Source organism: Seriola dumerili, unplaced genomic scaffold (assembly GCF_002260705.1).
Source record: "Seriola dumerili isolate Sdu_G_001 unplaced genomic scaffold, Sdu_1.0 BDQW01000068.1, whole genome shotgun sequence".
NCBI lineage: Eukaryota > Metazoa > Chordata > Actinopteri > Carangiformes > Carangidae > Seriola > Seriola dumerili.
The window spans coordinates 7,791,810-7,810,540 of NW_019174323.1; the positions used below are offsets into that span (position 1 = coordinate 7,791,810).

Here is an 18,731-nt window from a genome sequence, read left to right on the forward strand (position 1 = left end):
AGACGCTGGTGGTTTTTGAAAAAAGAAAATGAAAGCCACATTACTGCAGCCTTGAAATCATAGGGGGATAAAATTGCCATCTTGTAATGAAATAAATTACAGGCAGGGTTTTAAAAATAGATCTGCACACCCTTTTTAGCAGCTCCGTGTCGAGCTGTGATGAAAGCAAGAATGTGGAAGGCTAAAGGTTATTCATGTGATTTATGCCATATTCACTGCATAGTTTGTTTTTGTCTCATTCATGGAGTCCCAGTAGATTTGCTGCTTTTGCAAGAAAGAAATAAGTGCCTTTCAGTAAAGTTGCTTTTCAGCCATTCTGTGCACTTTGACAGTTAATCTGGACTATCTGTCTTCCAGTGTAGAGTCTATTCTGGGGGAGTTTGATCAGATTTGGAAATCGCATCCTTGAACAATGTATCGCATGGCTTCCTTTGGGCCACAGTCTCTTTCTGAACATGCTGGCGGGGCGCTTTATTTTGGACAAAAAACAAACATCAGAGCTGTAAGCTGACACAAACTCACAATGAGGTCTTTGGAACAGTCGGAGGAAAGCGAGAAAAGATTTCATGCAGAGGAAGGACTGAGCTCATTTCCGTGCAGCACTGATATTTAGCTCAGGAACTAGCAATGTCCTGTGGAATCACGCCTATATGTAACCCTTAACCTCATTGGTGAAATATGTGTACAGCTGCAGGGAGGAAGTTTCAGAGAGTACAACTAAGCATTTCCTGTCAAGGTGTGCTTACACTTCCTCTGGTTTGGGGGGTGTGACTGGGTTGTATTGCTGGTCTAGTATCCTGTGATGTGTGAGAAACTGTGGGACACTGTGTCATTGTTATAGATAAGACTAAAACCGGATTGCTTTAAACCTTTAATTGGCGTATTTTTAATTCGATTTTTGAACAGGTTTTTGCAATATTCTATGTTGTCAGATTTCCAAAGCTGTGCAAACTCAAAACAGACAGAACATATTCATAAATAGTTGGTGCTGGCGCTGCTTTACAAATGAAAACCTGACTGCATCATGTAACATCAGCTTGTGTTGTATTCATACTATTCTGAACGAGTGGCTTCTCTGGAGTCCAAAAATACCCAGGATCCTTCAATACGATGAGCAATGTTGCCAAGTAAAGCGAGTTGCATTCGGGGGGGGGGGGGGGGGGTTCATGCCGCCATGCTTGTGGCTCTCCTCTCATCTTTATACTGGAAGTTGTGTTGAAAGATCTTCTCAGTGTTACAAAGTGATACCCATCTCTTTTGAACCCCTGCATCTCTTGTGAATGAAGAGTGCTCTGCATCCTTCCTCGGGGCCACCAACAGATGCATCCTGCAGCTGCACGCTCCTTCCTGTCTGCACTCAGGCCCTTTTGTCTGAAGACGTTGCTACAGCAAAGTTGGGACACCGGCTGAATTTAGATGGGGCAGCCCTGAATGGAGTAACACTGGTAGTCTGGCAGGAGGTTCCAGTTTCCATGGTCTTTATTCTTACTGTGCCATCAGCGAATTTAAATATTAGTGCCATTAGCTAACCTCGGCCAGCCGTTCACGGCCTGGCTCATGGTGTCATCGACGAACTTTTTACATTGTCGTTCCACGTTGTCAGAGGAAATCTGAGTTTGTCTTGTCGTTTTATTGGCCTCACAAGCAGTGCGACACTACTCCGGCTGACATGTGGGATAAACAGCTTCTCTGATGAGTTGCCTTGATTGGTTCTCCAGGAGGATGTTTATGACTGAGGGCTATTTCTACTCAGGCCTCCGCCCCGGCTGCCCGCTCTCCTGCCCATGCTGAAATCAGTGTGGCTGATGAGCTGAGCTTGTGTGTGGCGGGGACTTATGTGTCAAAGTGTGTGTCACGCCTTTTCAAACTGAAGTTTCTGTCAGGAAGTGTCAGTTAGCTTCCTTTAACACTCAGATGTTTTACAAATAACTACAGCACATGGGATAGGACTTGGGAATTTCTAGTGTCTGGATGGGAATAATGGGAGAATCTGCTGTCAGAGTGCTTTATAGCCTTCAAGTCAACCACATAGGAACATGCGTATTATCATGCATGACTGTGGTGGTGTGTAAAGGAAACCTACTGATTAAATGTCCTTAAAGTGACAGAGAATGAAAAGAGCTCGCTATGTAAATGCCCTTTGCCGTGAGGAATGCACACACTCTCAGCCCAAATAGGAAGTCAAGGAGACAGAGAATACATCTTATCTAGACCATGTCTCATATTATACCTTTTTACTAATGTACATCACGACACTGTGGCTGCAGCTGTTCATGTTGTTTACTATTAATTCAAGTCAGTTTTATTTATGCTTTTATTTTTGCCTCAAAGGGTTTTTACAATCTGTACAGCCTACAACACACTCTGTCATTAGACCCTTCGTTTCTGTAAGGAAAAACTCCCAAAAAAGCTATTTTTGGGGGGCGGGGCGTTGACATTTAAGTGCGTTTTGATCCATCCTTTTTTTGTGCATTTTCAGTTTGTGCATTAAAAAAAAAAACCCTGATTGGAGAGAGGAAAATTGCTGCCACTGACTATTTATCTTGATGCGCCCAACTCCTAATAATCACATAACAATAGTGGAGACGTGCATTTATTTGCATTCTATGTTTAAGACTTCCTGGAAATTTGGTTAAAAGTTGCACAACATTTGATGGAAACTTGACTAGGAATAAAAATAGTAAAATTGCTATGTGGCGAAACGGAATGATAATCTGTTGTTTGGTCTATTAACTGTCCAAAAAGTTCCCAGAGTTTACGGTAAAGTCTTCAAGTTCTGCAAAATCAAAAACAGTCTAAAACTCACTCAAAATCACATCACTCAAGCAATTTTTGTATCAAAAAAAGCAAGTTCAAATGAGTTTGGAATGGCACATAATTCATTTGAACTAATTCAAGCTGATGGTGAATTTTAGGACCATCTGCTGGACCACAAGGCGAACTGCTTCAAACGCTCTGATACGCTTATAGTCTGTAAATTTTGAATTTGAGCAGGTCATTACAGTTCCAATATTATGTTCAAAGGATTGCTTAAATTTCACATAAGAAGTGACAGCCCCTACTGTACAAGACTCAACTGTGTGGTCTTTGTGCAAATCCTGTCCCTGTGAGAGGGAGCTGAACCTTAGCCATCTGGCTGCCAGATGTACCACTACTTTTGTCGGTCCCCTCTGTAGAGACTTGAGTCTCTATTGCATGAATCTACTCCCCAACATCAGACTGGAGATAAGACAAGGACGTGGAGGACGCTGCCTGAAAGCTCTTGTAGGTTTTTTGCCCAATGCCAAGCAGCCGAGCGCTTTGAGCTCCCATGAGGGGTGTTTCCCACCGACTGGGGGTGGGCGAGGGGATTCAAAAGAGGAAGATTTCTTTTTGGATGTGATGCCAAGTTCTCACACTCCTTTGGAACCATGGCAGAAAACAAGCAGCAAAGAAAAGGGTCTGGAAGTGCAGATCGCCCTTCAACTCACACGTAAGACCATGAATTTTGGTAGATTGTTGCAGCATGGAGGGTATTTGTTGTTTTTCCTGTGGCAGTCACAAAATTATGGCAGCCTAGATGCTTTTGGTATGTGGTGAGGACTCAAATAGATTTGGGCAGCCGGGGCACAGTATTCTTAAAAACTTAACTTCCTTTTATGGAAGCTAAGTTTTTTTTATTGGGTAGATACTGAGCGTCTTTTTTTACTCCTTAAGCGTTTTTACTCCTCAGTTATTTGATAGCAGCATATTTCCTAAAATCATACAATTATTCAAGACAAGCTTTTTGTGTTTTAAAAAAAAACAACAAAAGAACCCAAAAACATTCCAGCAGACAAAGTAGCCTAACAAGCAAATCAATATGTCGTTGTCTTACCCTTGAGAAGAAAATCTCTACCGAATCAAAAGGTACATGGTTGACCTGCCCACTCAGCTACAGACGCAACAATGAGGGGAGTAGCGGTGACTCACCGGCCACTTCTCTCTCCACAGAGCCTCTCTGCACAATGAGAGTCCACTCTGTTCAAAGCTGGAGATCACACAGAGGTGCTCTGAGCTCAGGCGGCAGCAGACTACCCCGCCATACCCCTCAGCTGTATCCCATGAAGTAGATATTGATGTTGGATTGATTCTGTGCTCTTGGTCTACACTTTGCCGCTCCAGTGTGACAGTATGTGTATCTGTGAGTTTGTGCTGGGTGACATACTGTGCTTTATTTAAAACATTTTTTAAAGGTTTTATTTGGGAATTGTGTGTTTTTATTTTCTTCCTCTGATTGTGCGCTCTGTTGCTGTAGTGTCCTGATCAGCTACATGTTATAAGTGATGTTAAGGAGCGGTGTTGTTCCTGACACTGACTGCTAGCTTGTCGGAAGACTCGTTTGTTTATCTGCAGAGCTCCCTGCGAGGCTCACTGTTTATTCAAGGGGGAGGAGGGTTTGCTTGAAACCTGTGGCTGGCTCGCGTGGGTGTCTGAGTGCTCTGTATCAAGTTGTGTGATTAAAATATAAATACTGTCACACTCAGCTGTAACCCCCTGCCACAGTGTTTTTAAATTGTAGCGATATGAAATTAAAGATGATTTTAATGTGTTTGAGTGCTGACTAATCCTATAACGGGGGGGGGGGGGGTTGTGAGTCACTGGTTGATTCCCTGCATGTTCTATCTCTATGAAAATACTTTACAAAACATGATTAAAATCTATGGCTCCTTATCAGAGGTACAGAGAGCTTTTTCTGCCTTTTTAATGTAATAAATACAAACGAATAGCAGGGGGTTGACAGTATTTCAATGAGAAATAACTCATATTTACAGTTTTTGGATTCATCAGCTGATTGAAATAGCTGTTTGTGCATCCACACTGTTTCTTGAAACCTCAGCATAAATATGTATCAAATTAGATAATGAAATTGCAAAGTCCGAGAATAATGACTTGACATTTAGGAATTATTCACTTTCTTGCAGAGAGAACATAGCAGTTGCTTGCTTGTTGATCTTTAGTAGATATAATGTTTACCATCTTCACCATCTTTCTTTAGCGTGTTGGCATGCTGAGGGTCATTTTTACTCACTTTACGTATGTAACCGTCACCGCCCACATACTGGTTGTTAAGAAATACATCCACTAGAGAGCAGCTCAGAGTCAAAAGTTTCTGATGACAACAAATATGGCGACGGTGGAGGAGGTTGTGATAATGTAACTCTTTAGAGAGAGATAAAAGCAGAAGCTGTGTTGGAGATAGTGGTGGACTGTGAGACCGTTAAACACGTTGCATAACCTTTCCTCAAAAAGCTCTGCCATTTTTTAAAATGTTTCATTGTGTCCTATGGTCGTGTCTCGCATGAACTATTGGCTTCCCCCTCCCCCACGGTTTCCAGTGGCCTTTCATCTGTATCCATAAGCTTTCAGAAAACATGCACAAATACAGACAAAGTGAACACAGAATATGGACAGAAGGCTCCGTCCGCTTCCTTACACGTATCTAACGTTGAACATAAATGTGCTGTAATATTTACTAATTGGCCCTGAACACAAAGTACATCTGAGGCTGACGAAAATGTCATTGTTTGTGCCAGTACTTGATCATAAACCAAAGTATTAGACATGGTGAAATGTCTCTATCAAATTTCCCAACAGTCTATCCGGCAGTCAAGATTTACCAATAAAAACCAAAGAAACCCAGGAAAAGTCACAGAATCACCAAAGTCATTAGGCTTTATCCTCCAAGGACCATGAACGCCTGCACCATCCAATAGTTGTTGAGATCTCTGTCATAAACAAGGTGGTGGACAGTCTGACATTGCAATCCCTAGATGCATGGATAAAAATATGTTTAAAATGTGAAAAATCTGCATTATTTTAAATATGTATTAATACTATTTATAGAATACCGGTGACTAGTACAGATTTTTTTCTTAAATCACATACGTGTGAAAGTGTGAGACATTAACCGACTATCTTATCACACCTTAAATACGCCTGTGTGTGTCGTCACTCCCCAAACATACTGTGTGTGTTGCCACTGTGTGTGGGCTTTTTATGAAGGTGTGTGAGTGTGTTTGCTTCCTGTTTCTGAGTCCGCTGTGATGTCATTCACAGCTGCTTGTGGAGCATGGGTACAACTGCCAGTGCCGCACCACAGCCTGTTTCCGTAGCGTCGCCGCTTGAGAGTGTCCATGGCAACGGGATGGCCGACAGCAGGCAGTCTCTTAGCATGAGCCCCTTTCAGACAGTCAACATCCACAACAACAAGGCCAAGTCCATTATCACCAACAAAGTCGCACCTGTCGTCATCACGTAAGTCCCTCCCCGAATCCGCGTTCTCACAATTGGGTGTTAATCCTCTTTGATCACTGTGGTGACATCCCCCCCGCCCTCCAGCCGAAGTGTTTGCCCCCGTTATCATCTCATTTGTCAATTCCGGCCTGGCAAATAGTAGCTGATAATTGAATTGACCTCTTTTTACCATCCAGACCTGCTGTTTTGTTCTGTTTCACAGGTATAATTGCAGACAGGAATTTCAGATTCACGATGACATCCTCAAGACCAACTACAAGCTCGGTCGGATATCAGACACTATGCCCGAGCACTACCTGGTGCAGGTAAGGACGACACAACAAGCCCCTCTTCTCAGCTCCCAAGAAAGCACCGCACCGTCGCGGCGAGACGTTGAATCACGTCACCTGTGTTTTATATCTGCTCTTTTCACATTCACATGTCAAACTTACAGAGTGGCGTAGGAACATTGTCATGCGTCGTTTTATGATCTGGTGCAGCCACTGAAACAGGAATCGTTGTCACCCTCCTCTCAGGGCTTTGATGTGCTCTGTCACCTCCTCTGCCGTGGCTGGTCAAGCATGCAGTGTTTTTTGTCGGTGTAAACCCGCAGCTTCTGTTTACATGTGTGGGTAGGTTGGTAGTTTCACCTACACTAAGGTCACGTCCGCATGATAAACATCTTTTCCTCTCTTGGCCTTCAATCCAAACCAACCAGCAACATCCAGTTCATCGTCTTAGAACAGAACCAGTGGCGTTCTACAGATTCTGTTGTGTTGAAAGGGTGCAGGGCTTTCACCACATAGTTTGTCACTGCTCTGTGAGACTCAGCTCAGTTTTCCCTTTGCTGCGATGGAACAAATAGCGTTTGCTCCTTACTGTGCTGTGCTACAGCTGCAGAAGTAAAAACAATACAGTGGAAAAGATATTTATGCTAATAGTAAATAGCAGATTTTTCTGCCATGCACAATGCACTTATCATTCATTACCTGAAGATGGAAACTTTGCTGCACAGCTGTAGATTACAGACTTTACTCTGAAACTGGGTCTTACTTTAGTTCTTACTTTAACATGATGGACGGTAAGGGTTGGGTTCCTGATAGCCTGTTCCGTTTTGGATCCAGTTCCGACTTGGCAAAATACCTGGATTTGTTAAAGCTCAGTAGTCAACTGAGCTCTTATCGAATCTTTTACTTCTTTTACTCTCTATTAAAATATGGAGGACTGGCAGGAGGGTACTCATGACGAAGGGGGGGGGGGTTGTTCCTGTTTAAATATTTATCTCACACCTGAAGGGATGGGGTTTGATAGCTTTTTTCGACTCTGAATCCAGTTTCAAATCCTCTTATTATTATCTTATTGAATGAGTGCTTCACAAATCCATGTGTTTCACCAGCCTGGAACAGGGTTGTGGTCAGTGACTTGTATTTATGTGTATATAGTCAGGCAACTCAGAATAATATTATGATTTGATTGATCGGTGAAGTCCAGTAGTGTAGGAATTCACGTTAAACTCTAATTTATACTTCACAGCGTCAATAGAAGCTGAAGAATATGACAGTATTTTGACTCATCTCTATTGAAACACAGTTTAACTGATCTTGCGGAGATGGAGGTGACAGAGCAGAGATTTAATCTGTTGAGTCAACAGAGTAACCAGACTGTGTCAGTTCATTTGTTTGCCCAACTGAACGAGGAGGAAGCAAAAGGGATTTAGACTTTTTCTAATTGTTTTTGGTAAATAAAACTCGGCTAAAAAGCTTAAAATGGCAGTGAGGATCCAAGTTGTTTTCACATTTTTTTTTTTTTTTTTTAAATCCAACCACTTTAGTGTTGACCTATTTGCTCTGCAGAGTTTACAAATGCTAATGAATGCTAGGGTGGAAGCTCATGCTCTATGGTGGATTCAGATGAATGCATTGCTTTGCAGGGGGAGTACTTCATGGTCCAGGACGTGTACAGTAAGGCTGATGTCCTGAACACCACGGGCAGCTACGGGGCGCCCAACTTCCGCCAAGTGAAGGGATCCTACCTGCTGTTTGGGATGGGCCAGCCGAGCCTGAACGGCTTCAAACAGGTTCTCCAGAGGCTCCAGGCGCAAGGACGCGAGGTCACCGTTAATTTCCTTTTATACACGTTACTACCAGCAGAATTTCAGACGGCTACACTTAAGCTCACATAAATGGTTGATAGAGTCTGTGGTAGATTTTTTTTTTTTCCCCTGTGTTGGTGCCTGTGTTGCTCTGCCTGGGCTCTTTCTAGCCGTGTTGTCAGTAAATATTTGAGGAGTCAAGTGCTCAGTGGAGGCTGTGGCTGAATTGTAGAACTGAGCAAACAGAAAGTTGCGGTCATGTGTACCAGTGGAAAATGAATCTCTCTGCTTACAGCAGCGAGAATCTGACCGTAATTGAAATGAAATTGACAAAATTATACATCAGGCCTCTCTAAACTCCTTACTCATGTGCTGCATGTCATATGACAACGGATTGTTTCCAGTTGCTCTTGGAAGTGGTGGAGTTGGTAGTAGGCAACAAGCGTTTACTTTTAAAAACCTATCATTTGATGCCCTATCTCGCTGTGCTTTTGCAAACAGGAGGTTATATTCTTCTGTGTAAGAGAGGAGCCGGTGGTTTTCCTGCACAAGGATGACGACTTTGTGCCGTACACCCCCAGGAGGAAGGAAAACCTACACGAGAACCTCCACGGCCTGGAAAAGGAGATGCTGGTGGAGAGCCTGGAGCTCACCATCAGGAAGGAGGTGGTGAACACACACTTACTCAGCATCCACATGTGATAAGCTTTTGTTTGATACAGTACAGTTTATAGAAACCCCGTCTTCCCTCCTCCGCAGCTCCACGACTTCGCCAAGCTCAACGAAAACATCTTCTACGTCTACAACGACATCGAGTACTTTAAAGACGAGCCACAGAAGATGTCCATCACGTGTGAGGAGGACATCCATGTGACTGAAGAGGTCTATAAGAGGCCCATGTTCACCATGCCAACCTACAGGTTGTTTACATTGTTCATTTATTAGCCCTTAACCTCCTCGTCTCGCACGTCAGTTTAGACGGAGCAGCACGTGGCTGACTGCTGCAGAATATGCAGGGCAGGTTATAAATAGTGGCGCTTGTTTGTGCAAAGGCTGGTTGCCCTGCTTTTTTGGAAGACAGGGGCGTGCAAACACTGAAGACTGCAGCATCCTGTTTCGCAGCAGAGTCGACTTTATTGAGATGTCACGGGCTGCGTGCGACATTTCCAGGTCAAGAGAGGAGAGCTCTGAGGCCTCGTCTCTGACTCTTTTGAAGTTTTACAGATGTTTTATTATAGTTTGAAAGCTCAGGTGGCTTTCTTTTATTTTTTATAAAGGAACATAAATGAGCTCATGATTCTGAACTTTCCCATCATCCCTTGTGGATTGCTGAAAAAAGTTTCTATCTGAGACACGAGGGAGCTCGGCAGCCGAGTCTGTGCTTTAGGGTCAAACGTTTATGCGCAGTGTGTTGTGACCTACATAAGCATGATGTTGACACAACACAGGCGCGGGTTCAACTCTCGGTAACAACATGTTGTCTTGCAGGTACTACAGATTACCATTACCAACGGAGGGAGCACCACTGGAAGAAGACTTTGACGCATTTGTTAGCATACTCAGGGTAAGCCCACTTAAAACTGTCAGTCATGGCACAAGCACACCAATTAAATTAACCTTTTTTGGTTGTGTTTTTCTCATTGGTATTGTGTTTTGATGTGCCATTAAAGTTATTAATGGCTGGAAATATTGGAGTGCATCTGGACTGTCTCACGGAGGCAGCGAGAAGGTCATAGCAGCTTTTTTTTTTTTTTAGATCCACATGTAGCCTTTTGAATCTGTCCTGACTGTGCTATCAATCAGTAATAAGTGTGATAGTTATTTAAAAAAAAAAAAAAAAAAAAAAAAAATGGCAGAAAACCTGCAGCTTGTACTCACTTCATGTCCGTTCTTCTGGTCATCCGCTCTGTCTGGTTTCCGTCCTGCCCTTAACTCACACAGGATGTTCTATTCGTCTTGTTTTGCCCTTTTTTGGACTGACTTGCAGCAGCCGGTCCAGTTCCCTGTGGTTGGAAAGTGGCTCCTGCTTTTTTTTTTTTTTTTTTTTCATTCAACACAGTTTGGATCTGAGCTTTTACTGAGTCCTGCCATACTCTTTCTTTCACTATTGCACTTTCTGTCTATAATTCTCACTTATGATATTGTCCTCCTAAAGACTTCCTTGATGACAGATCCTTCACTTCCCATTTTGAACAGGCTTGAAAACCACTTTCCTCATCTCATCTCAGATATTACCAAAACCACAAACTTTATGACCCTGTTAAAAACGGATTTGCTTTTAAGTGGAATAAACTAAACTGTGCTAAATTTGGCTGAAATCTTTCTGAGTAAAAGTAATAAGACTTTTTTGACCCACGCTCACTGGGTTTCATCTTTTGTACTGCCGTTATGATAGTAACATGTCATTCCCACCATAAAGATATAACAACGCTCATCTCTTTAAAATAGCACCACTGAGTCGCTCCTCTCTACACGTGCTCTGTTTTCCAGGAGAGCCCCAGCTTGTCTCTGGGCCATGATGCGTCCCGGCCGCTGCCTGCGCTGCTCTTCAGCTGCCAGGTGGGCGTCGGCCGTACCAACCTAGCCATGATCCTGGGCACGCTGGTCATGAATCGCCTGAGGGGAGATTCACAAGCGCCGTCTCAGTAAGAGCTCAGCAGCAAACGCATCTGGAAAACCAGGGACTTCATCACATGTTTAATAAATCAGTCTGATGATGAAATCATTCGGCATTTTTTGTTGGATGTCAGGTAAGATCGGAGTTGACCGTGTTTGCTTTTGTTTTGCAGAGTCGAGGAGGCAGCAGCTTCACAGCCCAAACCACTTTTCCAGGTCATCCAGTCTCTGATCAACAAGCTGCCTAATGGACAGCAGGTCATGGAAGAGGTAAGGCAGAATACTTACACCATCATAACAAAAAAACAGATCATCGGTATGTCCTAAACTACAATGCTTAAAGCAATACAGTGTGGCTTCTTCAATGAGGGCAACAGAGTAGATGTAATTTTAAGAATTTGTAATGAGATAATTTTTTGTTATTTATAATTATTATTGTTATTTATGATTCAAAACAAAGTATTTGTATATGTCTTCACCATTTCTGGATGGGATCTTCTCAGTTGTTATTTAAATCAAGGTTTTACAAGGTCAAATTGGTTTTATTTCATTGTGACTCTGACACTCAAAAATGTTGAAGTTGGTAGTGGCTGATGATAATGTCTTGTTTTTATCTGATAGGTTGACCAAGCCATCGCCCTGTGTTCAGAAATGCACAACATAAAAGAAGCAATATATGAGAACAAGAGTAAGCTGGAAGGGATTGGTGAAGATTATCAAATCCAGGTTAGTATGACGTGACACCAGCCACCTGCAGTTTGGTCTGCCGCTCAACTAAAGCTAAATAAAGTAAGAGCGAGACCACAGACAAAGGGTAATGATGGTGCATGAAAAGTCCTCATCAGTGTGGGCTCTCGAGCTGATGGGGGACTTAAGTAACAGAGTTGAATATTTAGCATAATTATCCCCCTGTCTGTCTGTCTGTCTGTCTGTCTGTCTGTCTGTCTGTCTGTCTGTCTGTCTGTCTGTCTGTGAGGAAATCAGTGGGATCTTAAATGCAGGTTTACTTGAGGTTGCTCACCTTACAGAAATATGAGCTGCCACTATCAGCAGATATTGAGGCTTCTGTTTGTTTCTTAGGGAAGCAGTACCAAAGACTACTTTCTCAACAGAACCATGCAGAGCTTGGAGCGTTACTTCTACTTGATTGTATTTAATGCATACCTTCATGAACAGGTAAAGTTCTTTCTTTACCGATACAAATGGATATTCATCAGTGGTAGATTCCAGAATAATCAGAGTTGTAACTGTGTTGTTGTATTTCGCAGTATCCTCTTGCCTTTGTGTCCAACTTCAGCCAGTGGATGTGCTGCCACGCGTGGCTGTACCGTCTGCTGGCCTGCATGGACCTATCAGAGCTGTCAGCCCCGGCCGAGCTGGTCACCAGGGGAGCTCGCATCCTGGTGAGGAAGTCAGACGCAGAAGGCTGATTCTGTGGTCTGTAGGCTTTTGATTATATCTGTGTCTGTAATGTGAAACCAAAACCATGCTGTGCAGGACACAGATATTGTCTCAGTGTTTATACATACAAATTCTAATGCTATGTGTTTTTCTTTTTCCTTTACTGATTAATCTCTTCACACGAAGTCTGTGTTTTATAAGATATCTCAAATCTGTCATCATCTTCTCACACAATCATGCAACCATCTGTGTCTTCAAACGCCTCATACATCATGTGTGTAATGTGTGTAATGTGTGTATGCGCAGGTTGCTGATGAGTACTTGGCTCCTGACGTGCTCAGCACAGTGAAGGAGATGAAAGCGGTCAACTTCAGACGAGTGCCCAAGATGCCTGTTTATGGAGTGGCTCAGCCAACATCAGAGGTGCAGAACATTCCCACACTCTGTTATCAAATCAATACAAGAGCTCTTATTTACTCTGTGACAATAATTCATCGCAAAAATCCCAAACATAAACTTGAAGGATGGAGTGGGTGTAAGATTTACGCTGATTGTAATAGCTATCTCACTAAGTAATGTTTTTGTGCATATTAAAGATTATTAAAGGTTGGAGGCTCACAAAACACTATACACAAGGAAGAGAAGATGTATTTAATAAAGACAGATTTTGCACATCCCCATCATCACAGAAAATGTAATGTCCGATTTTGTAATCATCACCAGTATGCATCCCTGCAGTCATGAATATTCCTGAGTGTAGAAATAGACTCGGAGGAATGACTCATGGTGATTTTGTGGAGACTCACACGCCCACCTCAGGATGCCTGAGCCGGACTTCCACCTACTTGCCTTCTTATCGTAAAACTTTCTGTGTGCAGGGTGCCGGAGTAGTTTTGGCCCATCTGACGGACGAGAAGAGGAAGCACAGCCACGTGTTGTGGGTAAACTTGCAGAACGAGCTGGTGTTAGAAGGAAATGGTCAGATTTTTACACCGAGGGAGCCCTCGTGCCTGGACCAGCACATTCCTGTCCCATCATCTGACCCACAGCTAATAGAGGTAGAGGAAAAATTATGCTTTTTAAGTGTTTTTCAGGGCTGATCCAATCAGATTAATGATCTGAGTGTTACCATTTCAAGCTTTTAGAGTTGCCCTATCTTCAAACGGTTGAAGTGAAAGTGCTCTATTTCCCTCCTGGCCTCTAGAAACTGGAGAAGTCTCTGACGGAGGTGATCCTGCAAGCTCAGAAGTGGCTGGAGGTGACGCTGGAGCAGGAGAAGCAGATGAAGATGTTTAAAAGCTGCCTGACGGTGCAGGAGATCTTCAACCAGCACAAAAGCTCCCACCAGGGCCTCGTCTACAAACGCATCCCTCTGCCGGACTGCAGCGCTCCCAGGGAGGAGGTAATGATACGGGGGGGGGGGGGTTCATAAACGTGCACATACTCACAAACATGCAGGTATGAGTTGCAGAAATAGCTTCTAGTCTCCTTTAGTAGCAGTTTGTTATGTAGGGAGATGCCAAAAAATGAACCTTGTGCTCCCTCTGGTGGTGAAGATTGTTACTGTCGCACTGAGCTTTTCACCATATAGTAATAAACTCTTAATAAAGTCTAATTTTACTCCTTTTTTCTATCATTCAAGTCATATTTGATCATTTTCTTCATAATTATTCATTAATTTTTGATTTCTGTCAGAATATTTGTCTGAATGTGAAGTAAAATTGTAAAATTAGAGTTGTTATTGAGGTTAAAACAATCTGATTTAGCATTAATTCAACATTTTAATTAATTGTATGCAACAAACATGATATCTGCTCATATAAAAATGGACTTTAATCAAGATTCAAGAATGTGATTAAATATGATATTGATATGTTGTTATATCCTTGATTGATTTCCTTATAATACACATAAATGTAGGTCAAATAAAGGGATATTATGGTAGAGTTTCTGTGTCTATTTTTTGAATATGAACGCTGTGTGTGTGTTGTTGTTCTCAGGATTTTGATAAGCTGCTGGAGGCCATGAAGAGTGCCTTGGCTGAGGACTCCCGCTCAGCCTTCGTTTTTAACTGCTCCAACGGCAAAGGCAGGACCACGACCGCCATGGTCGTCGCTGTTTTGACTCTCTGGCACTTTAATGTAAGACGCTTCCTGGAGTTTTCTGATGATTCAATGTGGCTACGATGTTTCCGTCATCCAAAATAACTCACAAACTGATTCTTCCACTTACAGGGTTTCCCAGAGTTTGCAGATGACGAGATTGTAAGTGTTCCTGACGCCAAGTACACAAAAGGAGAATTTGAGGTATGAACACTTGAAGCAACCAAACCATGTCCTTCACCAGCTTGTAAAGATGTTTTTACTTTGTTCATTTTTGAAATTCCATTGTAAATGGATGGAACATATTTTTTTTTGTAAACTCAGAATTGCAGCCCTTCAAGGAATACTGATTGGATTTCCTTGTCAGTTCGATCTGCTCTTTCAGTTTCATGGTCAGATCCCATCTGAGTCTTTAGCGACTGTTTTCATATCAGTGCTGAGATGTGATCTGTGGCTGCTCTGAAGTAAATATTTTAGGAAATAAACAGTGATTGGGGCCGTAATCGAAGCAAGTCAGCATCAGGTCAAAAAAAAAAACAAACAAATGTTTTTGGGAAATTTAGATGCCAATAACTTAACAATGTATCAAAAGCAGCAAAGAATCATGCCAACACATTTTAATTGTAATTACATTGATTGCCATTACCCTTTTCTGTTGAGTTGTTATATTACAGTTATTATATTATTGTGTTTTTGCGTTGCACACACTTGATTGCGTACATTGTACTATATCACACACCATAACTTCGGTGCAGGAGATGTTTGAGGGCTTTTCCAAGCATGCGTTTGCCTGCGGCAGGGCTGCAGTTATAAAGTGCGTTGTTGATGTCTACTGCATTCAGATTAGTGCGACCTCTTTGTTGAATCACACCACCAGTTCCTCCAAACAAACAAAACATGCAATACAACTGTATATTAAAGGGGTAATGTTCGTTAGTTTTCTAACCTCTAACTCTGCACCTGTGTTTGAAAGCTTTGGCCAGACAAAGCCTGAAGTCAAAGCTTTTCTCCTCTGCTCTGAATAGTGGCTGTGAATTAGAGCCACTGGGGTTTTTTTTTTTTTTTGTTTTTTGTTTTTTTTCTTCCTTGATTCAGAGCGGTGACAATGAATCAGTGGTTGGAACCTGTTGGCCGTGTCCTCGGCACTGTAAACACGGACACACAGAAAGAGGCCACAATCTGCAGGCACACAATAACGCATGCCAGTCACAGCAGCGCGGCCACCGGAGTTTCTGGGATACACAGAGCTGTCGCCACGGAAACCTTGTCTGCCTCCAATTTAGCCGCCAAAGGAAGTGTGATGTCGCCTTATCTGGCAAAAAAGCTGTCGCTATGGCTGTGAGGTCCAAGGCGTTATGTGATGGAGGAACTGGTGTTGTGTTACATAATCCTCTCCTAGTGTGATATGGAAGTTCCTGTGTGATATAATGATAGTGTGACAGACAATCCTCTGATAGGGCCCAGGTATATGAAGCATCTTGAGAAAATATTCCCTTAGTAATTGATATTTTTTTAATAATATGTGTTGGTGAACACATTGGAGCATTTAGCAGCTAAAGATCCTGATATTTCCCTCAGGAGTTGGTAGAGACCAAAGACAGAGCTAAAAAGAAGGTGAATATTGGACTTACATTCACATTCATTCAACTCCACATGAATGCTAGTGTTGCTCTGCGACTGCAGGATGTGTCATATGTGTCACCTTAAAAAGGTGATGATATGTCAGTGTCAGTTTTTTTCCACTGCCCCTGTGTGGCACATTTTATTTTCCATTTCCTGAGATACCCAATCAGTAATTTTTGACCATATCAAGCTAAGGTCCACACAAACACATCAATGAAAAGCTTAAGTTACAGATAGGAAAATGTCTTTTTGTAAAATTTAATAAAAAATCAGTACAGGCCTATTTTACCTCAGTAGTAACATTAGTGGTGTAAACAAAGCAATAAAAAGGTTTCATAACATATATTAACAGGCATGTCATAGACTGCCACTGTCAGTAAGATACATAGTAGGTGAGAGAAAAAAGAGAAATCCTGAAGAGAAACGTGTAGAAGTTTTATTCAAACTGGCACAGATTGTGTTTAGCGCAGTGATCAGGCTGCATGCTGATGCTGCTTGTCCGACACACACTCTGAATGAGAAAAATGGGGTTTTGCCTGCAGGCCTGTTCTGTTCTCTGACCCCGCTGTTTGCCCCCCCCCCCACCAACTCTCTCTCCCTCTCCACCTCTTGCTTAGTGTTATTATTATCGACATCATCATTAGTATCTGAAGTAAACCAGCTGCACAGGGGCCACCAACACAGTTTAGTAATCTGGGTTGCAGCAGTGTTGTGGTTTTACATCACACAGACACGCTGATGGAAATGATACAGGTCAACGCCGCTGTACTCAACACTGTTCAATGCTGACACACACTCGCACCCATATTTCAGTTAGGTCAGGACTGACAACGTTATCAACAGACTTCACAACGTGGAGAGCATCCACAAGGATGATCATGTGATACGAGTGAAAGCTCTAGAACAACTAAATGGACCTGAGATTGTCTTGTTTCCAGCATCAGGGATAAACCTTCAGTTTCAACGGTTAAGTCAACATGGATGAGAGAGTTTAGAATATTACTATATTGTGACAAATGGGCAAAACTGCATCTGCTAAGGGAAGATTGTGTGGGATGATTGAAAGCTCCAGAACAGCTGCTAAACTGAACTTGCGTTTATGTCAAGAAACTTTAAAATGAAATTTAAAAAAGAGCAGAAAGAAAACAGAAAAATTGTAGCTTCAGCAAAATAACATACAGCCGTCTTAGGTTGGAGGCAGATATACCAGGGTTAGAGGTGCTTGTTAAATTTCTCAGTCTTGTCAAAACTGTGGAAACCTTTTATTGAAACTTTTGGCTGGAAAACATAACGAGTCTCTGTTGGTTCTGCCGACCAGGTCGTGATGCAGCTGGTCCGCCTGCTCCCCGACGGTCACAGGATGAAGAGGGAGGTGGACATGGCCCTGGACTCAGTCAGCGAGACCATGACCCCCATGCACTACCACCTAAGAGAGATCATCATCTCCACATACAGACAGGTACATCACGTGTCCCTGCAGTATTCATTACGCAGCCCCTGTGATACAAAAAGGAACGCAGGGGAGATGTAGCTCAGCGGAAGTCAGGGTCGGGATTACAGTTAGAGTTTGAGGGCCATTTAAAGAATTGAAATACAAGTACCCATTAAATGGAAATTCAAAATCCAGTGGAGGATTCTGAACTGGTCTTGAATATATATTGCAAATTAAGAACAAGAGCAAGTAAAAGTTTTGACAAGATTTTTCTCTCGAGTGGATGAATCAGAAAACCAACAAATCCTGCTTACTTATGAGTCCGTCCTCTTCATGCTGGGACCCAATCAGCATGTTATTATGGGAATCAGGTGTAGTATCACATGGGCCCCCGTAGATGGCGTCAAGAACTTGTTTGAATGTCTTTCACAGCTATGGCATGACATGACGGAGGGAGATCCACTGCTGTGTAGACAGGAGCTGCAGAGTGTGGAAAAACGATTGAGGTGCATCATACGTTATCTCCTAAACTGAACGGGATTCCTTTGGGTTTAAATGGAAAAGAGCGAGAGGGGAAAAAAAGGGACAGGAAGAGATGATTACTTGTGGGATTTCGTGGCTTGACCTCTTAAAAGCTTTGTTATTTTGTGCTGAACATAGTCCAAGTAGTATTAAATAGCATCTCATATCATTTTCAGCTGCTTTGTTTGCTTCATGCAATGAATTTCTTTTAATGTCAAGTCCACTGATGAGCTGAATTTGTCAGATTTCCTTCACTAAGGAGGAAATGCAGGTAAGGTGAAACAGAGTAGAGGAGTATTTTTAGATTTTTGCAACATGAGAAAAGGATGAAAAGCAGCTACACCTCCTTCTGTGAAATCTGTTCCTGCTAGTTTGGACATTGTGTTTAATTAACAAGGGATAAAGGGAACAAAAGAAGTTTGTGGTGGTGTTTCAAAGACCTATCTGGACAAGGTCTCTCCTGATGCTGTGGCCTCTGCAGGACCACGGCTCTGTTTTAGCCATTTGTAATGCAGACTGTAATCATTGTGCCTCTGTGCACCGTCAGCCGTTCTCAGCGTGCTGGAGGCACCCTGTCCTGTCTCCACCGTATCAATGGGCCTCATTGTCCCATGAACTCTGTCTTTCCCCTATATTCTCCCTCCGTCTGTCACTTTCTGGTGCCAGGCTCAGGGAAAAGGCGTGCTAT

General features: G+C 42.6%; 1 protein-coding gene across 2 annotated transcripts in view; it reads left to right on the forward strand.

The window, feature by feature from the left end:
* Positions 1–18,731, forward strand: part of pald1 (phosphatase domain containing, paladin 1) — a 52,862-nt gene that overhangs the window by 4,775 nt on the left and 29,356 nt on the right. For both annotated transcript variants that reach the window (XM_022743204.1, XM_022743203.1), the window contains 17 exons: positions 6,079–6,276; positions 6,479–6,581; positions 8,186–8,365; positions 8,849–9,013; positions 9,107–9,267; positions 9,836–9,911; positions 10,838–10,992; positions 11,137–11,233; positions 11,585–11,689; positions 12,044–12,139; positions 12,232–12,366; positions 12,671–12,787; positions 13,243–13,422; positions 13,569–13,766; positions 14,365–14,505; positions 14,599–14,670; positions 17,408–17,548. In XM_022743204.1, coding sequence (XP_022598925.1) covers positions 6,092–6,276; positions 6,479–6,581; positions 8,186–8,365; positions 8,849–9,013; positions 9,107–9,267; positions 9,836–9,911; positions 10,838–10,992; positions 11,137–11,233; positions 11,585–11,689; positions 12,044–12,139; positions 12,232–12,366; positions 12,671–12,787; positions 13,243–13,422; positions 13,569–13,766; positions 14,365–14,505; positions 14,599–14,670; positions 17,408–17,548 — 2,307 coding nt within the window. In that variant the 5' untranslated portion in view covers positions 6,079–6,091. The remainder of the gene's footprint in view (positions 1–6,078; positions 6,277–6,478; positions 6,582–8,185; positions 8,366–8,848; positions 9,014–9,106; positions 9,268–9,835; positions 9,912–10,837; positions 10,993–11,136; positions 11,234–11,584; positions 11,690–12,043; positions 12,140–12,231; positions 12,367–12,670; positions 12,788–13,242; positions 13,423–13,568; positions 13,767–14,364; positions 14,506–14,598; positions 14,671–17,407; positions 17,549–18,731) is intronic.